General features: G+C 36.6%; 1 protein-coding gene across 2 annotated transcripts in view; it reads left to right on the forward strand.

Annotated features, from left to right (window-relative positions):
• Positions 1-14,040, forward strand: part of RORB (RAR related orphan receptor B) — a 185,790-nt gene that overhangs the window by 153,506 nt on the left and 18,244 nt on the right. For both annotated transcript variants that reach the window (XM_033124021.1, XM_033124019.1), the window contains exons 5-6: positions 10,530-10,651; positions 11,994-12,126. In XM_033124021.1, coding sequence (XP_032979912.1) covers positions 10,530-10,651; positions 11,994-12,126 — 255 coding nt within the window. The remainder of the gene's footprint in view (positions 1-10,529; positions 10,652-11,993; positions 12,127-14,040) is intronic.

Genomic DNA, 14,040 nt, shown 5'->3' on the forward strand with positions numbered 1-14,040 from the left:
CGCCCCAACTATAGAGCCTCTTCAGGCAGTTCAGCATCCTGACTCCACATACTAGCTATGTGAACGTGTTCAAAATTAGTTCAGCTTTCTGAGGCTCAGTCTCTCCATCTGAAAAATAAGGCAGTTGGACTAAGTGACTTTGAAGGATTATGGTTCTCCCACTACCTGGTGGAAGGTTTGGTCATATGTACAAATTCCCTTTATGATAGTCACTTCCCAAGGAGAAGATTAAGGTAGTGGAGAGGAGGGGACTTGCAGGCAACTCAGCAGTCCTGAAGGATGCTGAAGCACTTGCCTATGGCAGTAGACAGCCACACCTCCCTTCCAAGGAGCAGGACCACATGTACGACTTTCCATGGGGAAGAATGACCCTGTCACAATCAAATCAGAACTATGCACCAGCCTCTTCTCTCTACCCACCCTCCAAAAGAAGAAGAAGAAGAGAGAGATCCGATTAAAATGAGCATCAAGGACCACCAGAGGCAGCTCAAGGAAAGGGTGGTGGCCAATCCCAAAACACTCCAAATTCATGTACAATCAATGTAGAGAATGAGCTGCTGTATGGATAGATACAGCTTTGGGGGAAATCCACCTGTCCTCTCTGGCCCACTCCTACATAATTACCTCCCCAAGTCCCTCTTAAGAGAAAAAAGGGAAAGTATAAAATGAAGGTATGTTTTTGACTACTAAGGGACCAGCCTGAGCCCAGGCCCACACAAGTCGCCTTGTTCACTGAAGAGGTATTCACTTGAGTCCTCTGAAATTTTAACACCACCTTGTTCTTTGCCATCCACGGAATATCTCTCAAGAAGGCTGCTTTTTTCAAAATGCTGCCTTCTATCTCAAAAAGGAATTCCCCAAGAGTGGAACTGGGCTAATCAACTTGGCTTGTCACCAGTCCATGGCCATGAATTATTCTAGAGCATTCTGAGACAAAGAACACCATAGTTCCTTGCTAGGCTCATTCAAACCCATATCTTTTTAGATGTCTTTTAATGACTTCACAAAGATGGTCTAAAATCACATGGCAATATGTTGGAATCCCTCTACGGTCATGCTCAGGCAGCGATTACCAACAACTGGAATAAATGGCATAATATACACAAAAGCACTTTGTGATCAGCAGGGCTCTAAATAAATATAAAGGTGATTTACATTATAAGCAATACTCATACATATGCTCAATTCAAGTACTTCTATGCATAAATATCTGTTTATAGCCCATGTATGCATATTAGTCGTTACATGCTTGCACCTCTGTTAATACAGCTTTCCTAATATGCTAGCATTCACTAGATTAGGTAAATCTTTTAAATCGCCTTTTCTATTTTGAGTTGGAAAGTGTGCAAAATTGATCTTCTTCAGTGGACTTCCCCTGGAGATACTAGTTTGGAATTAATGTTTACTCCGAATTCAGAATTTCATAAGAAGATTCTAAAAATCCACTAACCTCCCCCGCCAAAAAAAAAAAAAAAACTATTGAGACGCTATTGGAAAACCAATTGCATTTTATACACTCAATTTCAAAAGCCATGGTAGATATGAAATATTCTGCTATAAGGAAAAGGAAAGAAGACTTCATGGAGTTCTGCCTGTGACTCACCAAGGGAGGGAATGTTTATGGGTATACGATAACCACTGAAACAGCCCCCACTGTTGAACAGCATTTCAAGTCATTGCAAGCTTGTACAATGGCTCTCGGAAAAAGCTCTGAATCACTTTTCCACCAATTGGGGTGGATGTGTACTGCCTGCATTAGCCTCACTGTCAAGCACCTATTTTGGGCAGAGCCGGTTAGGGTTAAAATACCACACAGAAATGTCAATTGATGGCCAGGTTGCTGAAGGTCAACACTTTGGTGTTATTAGCATAATATAAAACCAACTTATCAGGCTCTCTCTCCCAACCAGTACAGGATTTATTTATGTGATGTTTACAAAACTGGGGAAACCTGTTGGAAATATTCCTAACTGGAAAGATTTTTTGTTTGTTTATGTGTTTTGTTTTGTATTTGTTTTCATTTTAGGTTGTAAACTTTGACAATATACCTTCACTATTAAGGAGAAAGAATTTACTATTTAAATTTGAGGCATATTTATGAGGTCTATTGTAGAACTACTATTTGGTTTTCAAACAAGTTTGTTCTAGGATAATTTTATGCTAGATTATTTAGAAAACACTTATTTTAAAACATTTATCAATTAAATGTATTATTTAAGTAATCAGTTACTTTTAACATTTTAGATCAAATGTTTGAAAAAGTGTAAAAATTGCCTCCAAAGTTTTCCTCTGAATTAGTACTTCCTAAAGGTCAGAAGAACATTGACTAAATTTCCAAAAGAAGGGTGAGATGAGAGAAGGGTTGCTTGTGTTTAAATTAACAATCAATCCATATGTCAACAAAATCCAAATAGTAAAAGTCAATCCTAATGATGGCCCTAAGCTATTTTCATAATTAGGACTTCATCATCTGTGACCTACTAATTGTCCTTTGGCTAGCATGTGGAGGTGCAGTATTTAAAAGAGAGTAGGGAAAGATTTTAATGGGCTTTAGATTGTATTATTTTTGTTTGTTCTATCTAAGACTCTCCCAGTGCTTTTAAGACTGAACTGTACTCTTATCCTCTGTAATTCTGCAAGATTTCTCCATTGTGAGTCAAAACAGAGAGAAATGCCCATGTAGCCTCTCCGATTCAAGTTGCCATGCTTCATACAGCCCTTAGAAAATGTCTCTGCTGCCAAATCCCTCTGTAGATGGATAATTAAACCCAAAGATACTAAGAATTTAAGATGTTAAGTGACTTCTCAAAGGGCATGAAATAAAAGTCTGCAGGGGGCCATATTGTCTTCCTCCATCTTATGTGATAGCTCCCTTAAAACTCATCAATTCTAGGACATTGAAGTAAGTTGATCTTTTCTGATTGTTCTGTCTTTTATTATGAAAGTTAACTTTGAAATATAATGTTTTCATAATAGATTCTTTCTCAATTTTCTTAGCTAATTTGAAGAAAAGGAACTGTAATTTCCTCAAAATTAGACATGCACTATTGCAATAAAACAAAACACTTGTGATCCAAAACAGTTTTCCATTATTAAATTATTAAGAAGGCACCATCTTAGTTCATTTGTATTGCTGTCTGTGTTTTTTCCTTTGTATATACTCTGCTAAATACAAATGCTATATGGATTCTTTCAGTTTTTCTTTCTGCTTTACTTTCTGCTTTCTTACCTTCTATTAAAATGCTCTTACATAAGCTCCCTGAAAGTTGAGCAAATGTTAACCATTTTGTTAATCTGTTCATTCATTCTTTGCCCAGATATTACTTGTATTAATCTGATTTTTTCATGGCTTTCTTTATGTTTATATTTCATTAAAGTGCGTTTTATCATGTTTTCATTTTGTATAGTTGATAGCATAATCTTATATTTCATTAATATATTTTACTGAAGAACATTTTGGTTCAGGTCTACATGAAGTAAAAATCAGTTATTCCATTCTCTAATATAATAATCATCAATATAATTTGTATGAAAAGGAGACCAGAAGCTATCCTAATTCATTAGTGAGAGAGTAATGAGTTGTTGGACTATGAAACTGAGCCAATAAATGAGTTACATGTTATTTATGCCTCACTGTTTCTTAAAAGAATTTGAGGAACTTAAATGCTAAGAATACTATTCTCTTATTGAGGCTGTGGATTACTAAAACATGAATGTTTTAAGATTAAATGTTAGTGATGTCTTTATGCTGCTAGCACAATTCTATTGGGGGTACCAAAAAAATGTACACATTTTAAGAGCTGTTCTCTATGTATTACTTTTCGAAGTTTAATTGAATTACAGTAGCAATGTGTATAGTATGACATTCACTCAAGATGGCATTAATCAAATGAATGCTAGTGTCATTCATTGTATTACAATTTTAACACAGTTTTTTCCTTTCTTAAAATGTGTGTACATTTTTTTTGACCCCCTCTGTCTTTATGCTACAAAATAATGATCTCTAAAAAGAGATTAGAAAAATCAGAAAGGTCTTGAAATTGACATTATCCTCTCTGACATTGTCGTTTATTATACACTAACCAGAAGACTTGTTCTTTTTAATGATAGAATACTTATAAAACTAGTGATCTATTGTCAAAAGGACAAAATGCACACTTGGTTAAATGTTTCACCTTTCAAACAGTTGTTCTAATATAGTTACTGCCTCAGAGCGTGGATTCTGAGAAATCTTGATTTTCTGAAAACCTAATGCAGGCACTTAAAACTTGCCTTGAGCAAGTCCGTTAGAGATAACCTGGCATTAATTCAAAGTGAATCCCCTAAGAATTCTACTTTCACACTAGTAGTATAAGCTAAACGGAGAATTGAGTGGTTCTCTAGATCCTTAAGGCAAGTGATAAATTAAAAATTCATTAATCATTTTGATTGAGGCCAAAGTATAGTATTTTAGAAAGAATACTACCAAGTTTAAAAAAAAATCCCTTGTGGAGGAAAATGAATAGGGGGTATAGTTCACCAAGAAGAAACCATCCTTTCTCAAGAGGGTGAAAAAAAAAAAAAGAGAGAAGGAAGAGAACAAATTAGAAAGTTCAGGTGCAACCCCCTCTAGTACTATATATAGCTATGACTCCCAGCTTTCTCGCCTAGGTACAGTTGGGCCACGGTGCTCTTGGTAATAACACTGAAAGCAGCATTTTTTTTAAAGATATACTCGACTTAACTGGCTCCCCAGGATGTGGGATTCTAATGAAACCATCCGTGCAATCCTTGTCTGAGACACTGTAGCCTTTGGAGAGCGCCATTTGCTGAAATGTCTAGTGAGAACTAAAATAAGCCCCTTTGGTGGAAAAAAACCCGCTGAGTGGTTGAAATCAGAGCTGCAGAAGGTCATTTGCTATTTTAGTAGCTGCAAGCTGGTCCTCATTTTATAGCATTATAATTATAAACAAGAAATTGTCACTTTGCTTGTCAGTTTACTTATTTCTCACTGAAATAAGCAGATGTCACTATTTTTTTTCACATAGAATTAGGTAATTTGGCCGACTTGTTTCCGAACTTTGCTTGACTGTGTGTGGTACAATACGTAAGAAAAGTTATTTTTCATATATTTGTTTAAGCATTACTTCAAAATAATGTGTTTACTTTGTCTGATAGGATTGACCTTTAAAGCTCATTTATCCTTGTGAACTTTATCATATACATCTCAACCATCTGTAAATGCCTCAAGGGGGAGACTGCCTTCCTACTTTGATTTATTCAATAGATCACAATGAAAATTCGTGAAGATAGGGGAGGAATGGGGAAGTCCTTTACAGTCTCAGAGAGAGAATAGAGATTCAACTAACTTCTGGGGTTATTTGGATACAGTCCATTTGGAAATGGAGGAAGGAGGTTAGTTCCAGCCCAGAGTCCTATAATTTTTTTAAATTACTACACTATTGAAAATTTCCATCAATTTTATTCCAGTTTTCCCTTCAAAAATTTAATTTCTCTCCTCTTATTGTCCATGTCGTAACTGGATTTAAGATTACCCCCTAGGGTTTCTAGAGAAATATGACAATTTTAACAATGTTTAACTTTTTTTTCATCAAAAATGATAAAATGTATTTGTCTATATCAGTTTTTTTAAACCTCTTTATTGAGCTATAATTGACATACAAAAAGCTGTACATATTTAATATATACAGCTTACTGAGTTTGGAGGTAAGTATACACCCATGAACCCATCACCACAATCTATGCCATAAATGTATCCCTGTATCAATTATTTTAAAGATTTCTAGGATTATTCTTTCACTTGAATCCCAAATTGTCATTTCTATTGCATAAAGTTAGTTAATACACAAAGTGACAAATTCTATTCATTGGTTTTAAGTCTTAGCTTCCAATGAGCTTTCCTTCAAGAAATCATATCTGGGTCAAAGTCTAAAAACAAAATAGTAATTTCATTTTTAAAGTTATATATACATGTATACATATGGGGAAAGAGAAGGAGAGGAAGAAAGAGATAAAGTGAGAGCAAGCTATTTTTCATGAAATTAACAAAGAGAAAATAAGGATCATGGTCCTAATATTAACCTGCAATTACATACCCCGCTTCCCCCTTGCTAGCGTCAATGTTCACACTTTGCCTTATCATGATTGAGAAGAATGACTGGACTGAGCATATAAAATTGTTCTCCTCATTCCTTGACATCATCTTAATAACTATCAAAGCAGCCCTCATACTCAGACTGATTTGGACAAATCTCTATCTCACTGAACATATATACTGAATCTTAACTACTGAGAAGATGTAGCTGCATTTTATTTTCCACTTAAGAAATCTCTAGCTTCATCCCTGGTCTTAGGAAGAGCAGAGTGTGGGCTTCATAGTTATCACCTTTGAAGGTGGTAGAATTTCCCATTAGTCAGTCATCTGGGCCATATTCCTGTTGAACCCATTATTCCAGCACAGTGCGTGCCGACTCTTTCTTCAATATGTGCCTTCTGCAGTGCAAGCTAGTTAAAAAACCCGACAACTCTGAGAGCCAGCTGCAATCCAAGTCAGGGAAACGGATGAAGGGTGTGCGATTGCCCAGAAAGATTCCATATCCTCTGCTCTTTTACCTCAGTCTCTTTGTCTAGACTTTCTCATGTGGTTGGTCCCTGGAGATGATAGCGTTTACTATTACCTTTTCTATTTTTCCAGGCAAGGACTCTTGAAAGTTCCTTTGGCTCCCAGCAGGAACTTTGCATACTGTATTCATTTCTCTCCCTTTGTCCCTTCTTTTTAAATCCTTCTCCCCTTTTCACAACTGCAGACTCTGAGTCCAAGCAAGCCATCTCCTCTGATGTTCGTGCATCTTTATAATCGGCAGAATGAGAGCCCTCAGGCCTTGCTCCCATGGGACCAACCAAGTCTAGCTTTACTGTGTGGTTTATCAACCTGAGCTTTGAGAGGGTCAAGTCAGGTTTTTGCATGTGGCTCACCTTTGCACTGCAGACCCATTGAAGGAAGTGGGGGGTGGGGACTGCTTCTGCAACTGCTGCGTCTGTTTCTTAGCCTTCATTGATATTTATAAGTCTTACGTCAAAAAGAGATTTGCCTTTTGTTTCTCACTACAAGAGTATAGGAAATAATTATGCATGTTTTGTGTTTGACTTCAAAGCCATTGTGAGTGCTTAGGCTTTAAAATCATTAAACATTAAATCTAAGCTTTCTAAAATCCTTTGTGAAATAAAGCAGAAAATGGAAGAATGGAGATTACTGGATGGATGGATGGATGGATGGATGGATGGATGGATGGATGGATGGTTAGATGGGTGGATGAATGGACATTTTCAACATTATTTTTACTAACTCAACATTGGTTGAGCATCTACTATATTTACTGTTCTCTCTCTCTCCCTCCTCCTCATTTGCAGTTCTTGTGCATCCTTGTTCAGAGTTGTCTTGAATCCAGCCCCTCTGCTCCATCTCTGTCGTTCTTGCCTAGTCCAAAACCTCCTCAGATCTTGCCTGAATTTTCACAAGAACCAGATTAATCTCACATACTCTCTAATACCATGTCATTTTCTTTGCCATGACCAGGACCACCTTTCTAAGAATAAAAACAAAAAAAAAGACAGCATCACTGTCTTGCTTCAGAGCTTCCATAAGCTCTCAATCACCTACAAAATAAAATCCAAATTCCTCACTCAGCTGTTAAGAATCTAGACACAATTTCTATCCCCAGTCTTATATCTCCTCATCTTTTCCATGCACTCTATGTTTCAAATACTACAGACTTCTTTCCAGAAAAGACAGATTTAATTTTAAAACACCATGTGCTAGCTCTATAAAAATGGGTCTAGAGTCACTCACTCTTTCTGAACCTCATTTTCCTTCTCAGTAAAAGAGAAATGGTTGTAAAAGGTAAGCGTTGTAATAACAAAATATGTCAGAAATTATCAAGCCTATAGCTAGTTTTTCTATCTGTGCCTTTGTAATGTCATTCCCTCTACATGAGGTTCATCTTTGTCTTCCCCATGTGACAAATTCCTGCTCAGACCCAGGTCAGCAGACATCTTCTCCATGGTTATTTTTCTGCTTCCCCTAGATTGAGTTAGACACTTTCTTCTTTGGGCTCCCACAATAACTCAGGGAATTTATTGCATCACGATACATGATATGATATATGATGTGATATGGTATGATTTTAGATCCTGAAAAGTCTTTTTTAAAATCTGTATCTTAACCTGGTATATAATAGCTTCTCACAAATATTTGTTGAATGAATATATGAGGCACTGTGCTGAGCTCTGCAGTCCACTCGTTGAAGAGCTCACAATCTTGAGGGTAAGGAACAAACAGAATCCATACAAACAACCACAATGTGAGGGCTTACTTGGAGGTAGAATCGAAGTGTAATAGCAGCAGGCCCTTCCACCTGAGGACACAGGGAAACAGGGAAACCTTCACCAGGAATGGACATGTGAGTTGAGTCCTAAAGCATGCATGTGGATTTCACTTCCAGTGTTGCTTAACCTGCACACCTGTTTATCATGCCCACTCCTCCTCATACCCCATAAAACCCTAAGCAGTGGTGGCAGAAGGCCAGAGATTTCTAAAACCTTGGCCAACAGTTCCCAGGAAATGTCATAAAGTTACAGATAGAGTTTTTCATAACACAATTTTGAGCAGCAACTGTAGTTTTGCTTATAAACCTTGAAGCCAGTAAATTACTGACAAATCAGCATATCTTTGAAGATGAAAACAAACTATACCAAGAAGATTAAAAAGACGAGCTATAAAAATCTATGTTTTCATTATATACCTACGAGGAATAGATATGTCTGCTTTACATTCTAAGTAATTAGACTGCTCAAGTAAAATTGATAAATGATAAACCATGGCATAACAATCTATTTTAATATGACTTATAGAGTAATTCCTGCCCTTTTTTGTAATGTAAGAGGATATTCAATAAAATTATGAATATAGGATTTTTTAAAGAAAGGATTTTATTAGATGATAAACAATAAGTCTAGAGATGCTCAATGCTGAATCCAATAGAACATAACTATAATCATAAGTTAACATTTGTAGCATCTTCTACATCAATCACTTTATAGTTCTGATTGAAAAATTCTAATAAATATTGAAATATCTTCTTTCAGTAGTATTGATCCCAAAACTAAATATCTCTGTTTTGTTTCCAATGGAGTCATCACATTGCTTCCCTGATGACAAACAATATAGAATGTCCTAATAATGATAATTAATTTATTTACTGTTTATAATGTGCTAGGCAATAGACTATATGACATTTTTTACTTGGAAAGTACATTAGACGCTTAATAAGCTTATGTTTTTTTTATTCTCTACATCACTAAAATTCAATTTATTTCATTCCATATATACCAGAAGCTTAGCAAGGTAAAAAGAAGTTACCTAAGTACTGCTTTGAAAATTATCTTGGAGAAATGAAATATGGCTATGTAGGAAAGAAAAGTGTCATAAAGGAAAACGAATTTGAAATGGCACAACCTGAAACACAAGAAAAATTCAATTTCTCTATGAGCCAAGAACAGTTATCAGACCAAAAATTTGGTCATACCCCACATATAGAACTCCTATGCACTTTGGTATTCCAAGATGTCACCTTTTTCATGTGTTCCAGTAGAAGATGGAATTATGAGGGGACCTCTTGCCAATTCTGTTCAACTTCAGGGGATTTACAGCAGGTTTTTAAGGAGAGCTCTTGTGTCTGGTTTTATCACTCAAATTTCATACCTCCAAACCCCAAACCATTAGTATTTAAGATACCAAATACAACTCATTTGGGATAAATGGCCCCAAAAGACAGATTGTGCTTGTTACCACTTTTTTATGAATATAATCATTTTCTCTTTTTGTAGCTCTTTTTTAAAAATTTCATCATATAAAAAAATTAGAAAGGAGAATATAATGGCCCAACTTCAATAATTATCAACTCGTGAGTCAATATTATTTTATCTATAACCACATCCCCTTATTAATTATGTAAGATATCTATATGGTTCCAAAGTCAAATCTACAAAAATATCATCAGAGAAGTCTAGCTTCTATCCCTGTCCCTCTACTGTATTCTCCTTTTTCTATAGAAAACTATTTTTTAGATTATTGCTTAATTCTCCCTTTTAAAAAAAAATATAAGCAAATATATTTATATTTTAATTCTTTCTGAGATAAATAATGGGGTCTAATGATTTTCAAATATTTTAAAGTACTAGAGTGTAAATGTCAAGACTGTTAGTGGAATTGTAGGAATTTTACACTTTCCAACTTGTAAAACACAGGATTGTGATAAAAAAGAAAAGGAAAAGGCAGTGAATTTTTATTAAAAGACTCAAAATTGGAAAAAGGCCATAAAGAGTTTGTCTGGAGATTTAAAAATAGATAGTAGTGTTAAAAACACTCTAATACAATTGGAGTATCTCCAAAAGACATTCCAATAGTAAACACGTTAAGAGCAGAGTGGGATTTCATTCACAAACCCTCGAATTCATATTCTTTCTCGCAGATCGAATTGCACAGAACATCATTAAGTCCCACTTGGAGACATGTCAATACACCATGGAGGAGCTACACCAGCTGGCGTGGCAGACGCACACCTATGAAGAAATTAAAGCGTATCAAAGCAAGGTACTCTGGAAAACTAACTATGGGAAAGCATTAGAGAAACGGTGGCTTCTCTATTTCTGGCTTTCTCAACCTCAGCAGTATTGACCTTCTCAGCTGGACCATTCTTTGCTGTAGGGACTGTCCTGTGCATTGTAGGATGTTTGGCAGCATCCCTGGTCTCCATCCACTAAATGCCAGTAGCACTCCCCTCACACGCAATGAAAATCAAAATGTCTCCAGATACTGCCAAATGTTTCCCTAGTGGCAAAACTACCCCAGTTGAAAACCACTGCCCTGCTTGAGTGACGGGGGAGACTAAGCCTACACCAAATGATTTAGATGGTGGCTTCTTGGAGCCAGATAAGGAGCAGGAGCAGTTGAGAAATCACAGTTGCTAACTCACACTGCAGATCTATGCGACAAAGCCTTCTAAATGTTTTTTCTTGCCCACATGTTTAAAAAGACCAACTTACCCCATATTATTATTGTTATTATTTTGATTACTTTTTTTGTCCATTAGAGAAGTTTTTAAGAGAAGGAATTTGTTGTTGTTCTATATTCACATTGTTTTAGTTTGGGATTGAGATCCTCAATTACAAGATTTACCAATAAATGAAATTTTAATAAAATGTATAAATGTGTTTGTATCTAAATACATGATTACTGCATACTTATTTTCTCCACTGAAACAATTAAATCTTACCACTTTTATATAAATAAGGAGAAGAAAGCATAGATATTGTTATGGTCAATAAAAACCAGAATTAACACACTTTGATTTATATTTCTCATTCCAAAATAAATAACCCAAAGATCAAAATACATTTCTGAAAGTCTGTATTACTTAAAAGAGAGATTTGATTTGATATCTTTTCCCTTGAAATTCATTTTATACTGAAAAACAAACTTTGTAAGTTCCGCAAAAAGAACACAGAATAAAAATATTACAAGTTTAATGTCCATCAGGTACCCATGAAAATAACCTTGTAAAAGCCTGTGAATGAAATCTCTATTCCTCAGTGCAAGAATTTATTTTTACTAAATGGACTAAGAGCTTGAGTTTGTTTAGCCGAGGCAAAGGAGGAAAAGGAAGAGAAAAGAGTAAAGAAACTATAAATAACTATCTTTACATGCTAGTGCAATGTTTCCATTATTTTAGCTTGAGTATGTTGATAATTATAGTGTATGAAAATTCAAACAGGTCAAAACACTATCTTAGAAAATATTGTCTACCATTTTTAAAGGAATTGGGTAAATTCCCACCTTGGGCCCAAGTGGTAGGTAAGCGTGCAACCCTGAGTATTGCATTGACTCTCCAAGTTGTACTTTGCTCCCCGTACATTCTGTCTTTTCTCTCTTGAAGTCCAGGGAAGCACTATGGCAACAATGTGCCATCCAGATCACTCACGCCATCCAATACGTGGTAGAGTTTGCAAAGCGGATAACAGGCTTCATGGAGCTCTGTCAAAATGATCAGATTCTACTTCTGAAGTCAGGTAAGCAAGGAGAAGATTCAGGGAGTGGGCCTGTTTTAGACCAGGATGCAGTCGACCCTTAGCTCAGTGTAACTCTAGACATCCTCCTTCCAATATGTAGCTCCTTTTTACCACCCACACTGTCAGCCAACTCCCAAAGGAAACTCTCAGTAATAAAAATGCCCTGATACTCATTCAGTTCCCCTTTGAAGTCAAATACAATTTTGCTTATTGAAAGTCGAACTATTAATTGCGAAGGTTGAGATACCCAGCTTGACAGGCAGTGCAAGTAATTAGCGTGTCAAGGTGGCTGAATTGCTGAGCTGGCTCTAAAATGTACTATTTGCCTTCTGTTATGGGGAAAAAAATCCAGACTATCTGAGTTCTGCCTCTGTGGTCATTTCCAATCATTTTAATGAGTATAGCCTGCAGCCAGAATACACTGAGAGAAACTCCACTGCGCTCTCTTCTTTCCCTCCCCCTTTTCTCACACAGACTCTCTGACATACACGCAACCACTTAGGAAGTAGTTCAAGAAACTCAGCACATGATTGACTTAGCAGATCCAATACCCAAACAGAAAAAAACAAACAAACAAACAAAAAACATTATTTGTCTTTCTTGGCCCTGTTTCAAAATAGAAGGTAAGAAGCAACCACCGTGGTGTGTGTGTTAACCTTCAGGGTCTTGGGCCATAGGAATAGTAACAACATACCCTTATATACATAATAGCATACATATATTGTTTATGTTTACCTATAACATCTCATTTAATCTTGTGAGATCAATATTATTTTCATTTTATAAAGGAGAGGTAAAGGGCTGTATTCAATATCATAAAGCCAATATACAGCAAAGCTTGCATTTGAACTTGGGCCACAGAGAAGTCTAAGTTATTCTAAGTTACTGCTGCTTCACCAAATGATACAAGTGGATGCAAATCTTGACTCAAACATTAACTTGATGTGTCAGTTATCTACTGCTGGGTAAAAAGAACCTGCAATTTGAGCAGGGCTCAGCAGGGATGGCTTGTCTCTGCCCCATGTGGTGTTCACCGAGGCAACTTGACTGAGGGCAGGAAGATCTGTTGTCAAGTTGACTCACCTGGCTGGCGGTTTGTGCTGGTTGACAGCCCAGGGTTCAGCCAAGGCTCTGGGTTGGAGGCCTCGGTTGCTCTCAATGTGAGCCTCTCCACAGACTGCTTGGACTTTCTCATAGCCTAGGTGCTAGGTTTCAACAGCTGGCATTTCAAGAGAACAAGGCTGAAATGCATAGCATTTTTCTGACTTCAGAAGTTACATAGTGTTACCACACTCTATTGCTGGAGGCTGTCACAAAGTCCCACCTGGGTTCAAGGGTAGGAGACATGACTTTACTTCTTGGTGGAGGAGTAGTGGTTTCTAGAAAAGCATGTGGGATGAAAGATATTTTTGTGACTTTCTTTGAAAAATAAAATCTGCCACACTTGCTCTGTGGCCTTGAGCTAACCTCTCTAGATGAAAGTTTCCTCATTTGTAAAATAAAGAGATGGACTAGAAATAATGAATTCCAAATTTGGAATTGCGTCAGCAGCATCAGAGAAGCTTACTGACTGTTCTGAGTCATAGGCATCATTTGAGGCCCATGGAATCTGAATCTCCCAGAAGGGAACCCAGTTCATTGTATTTTGAATTAAGTCTCATGTATAACTAGTCCATGGGCTGACATTTGGGAACCATTGGACCATATAATCTTTAACATCTCTGCTGTAAAAATGTGTTGACTCTAGTATAAAAGGCAGGGTACTTAACTCATCCAGCCCCAAAAAGGGACTGTCCTCCATTTTAGCCACCTTTAAAGTATATTTTATCTTTAGTCCTTTACCTAAGTGCCAAGAGAGCTTTATTTCTAAAACAGGTATTTTTCATTTGGGAAGAAATCTTGAAGGATTTCTGT

This window comes from Rhinolophus ferrumequinum, chromosome 12 (genome assembly GCF_004115265.2).
Source record: "Rhinolophus ferrumequinum isolate MPI-CBG mRhiFer1 chromosome 12, mRhiFer1_v1.p, whole genome shotgun sequence".
NCBI classification, from domain to species: domain Eukaryota; kingdom Metazoa; phylum Chordata; class Mammalia; order Chiroptera; family Rhinolophidae; genus Rhinolophus; species Rhinolophus ferrumequinum.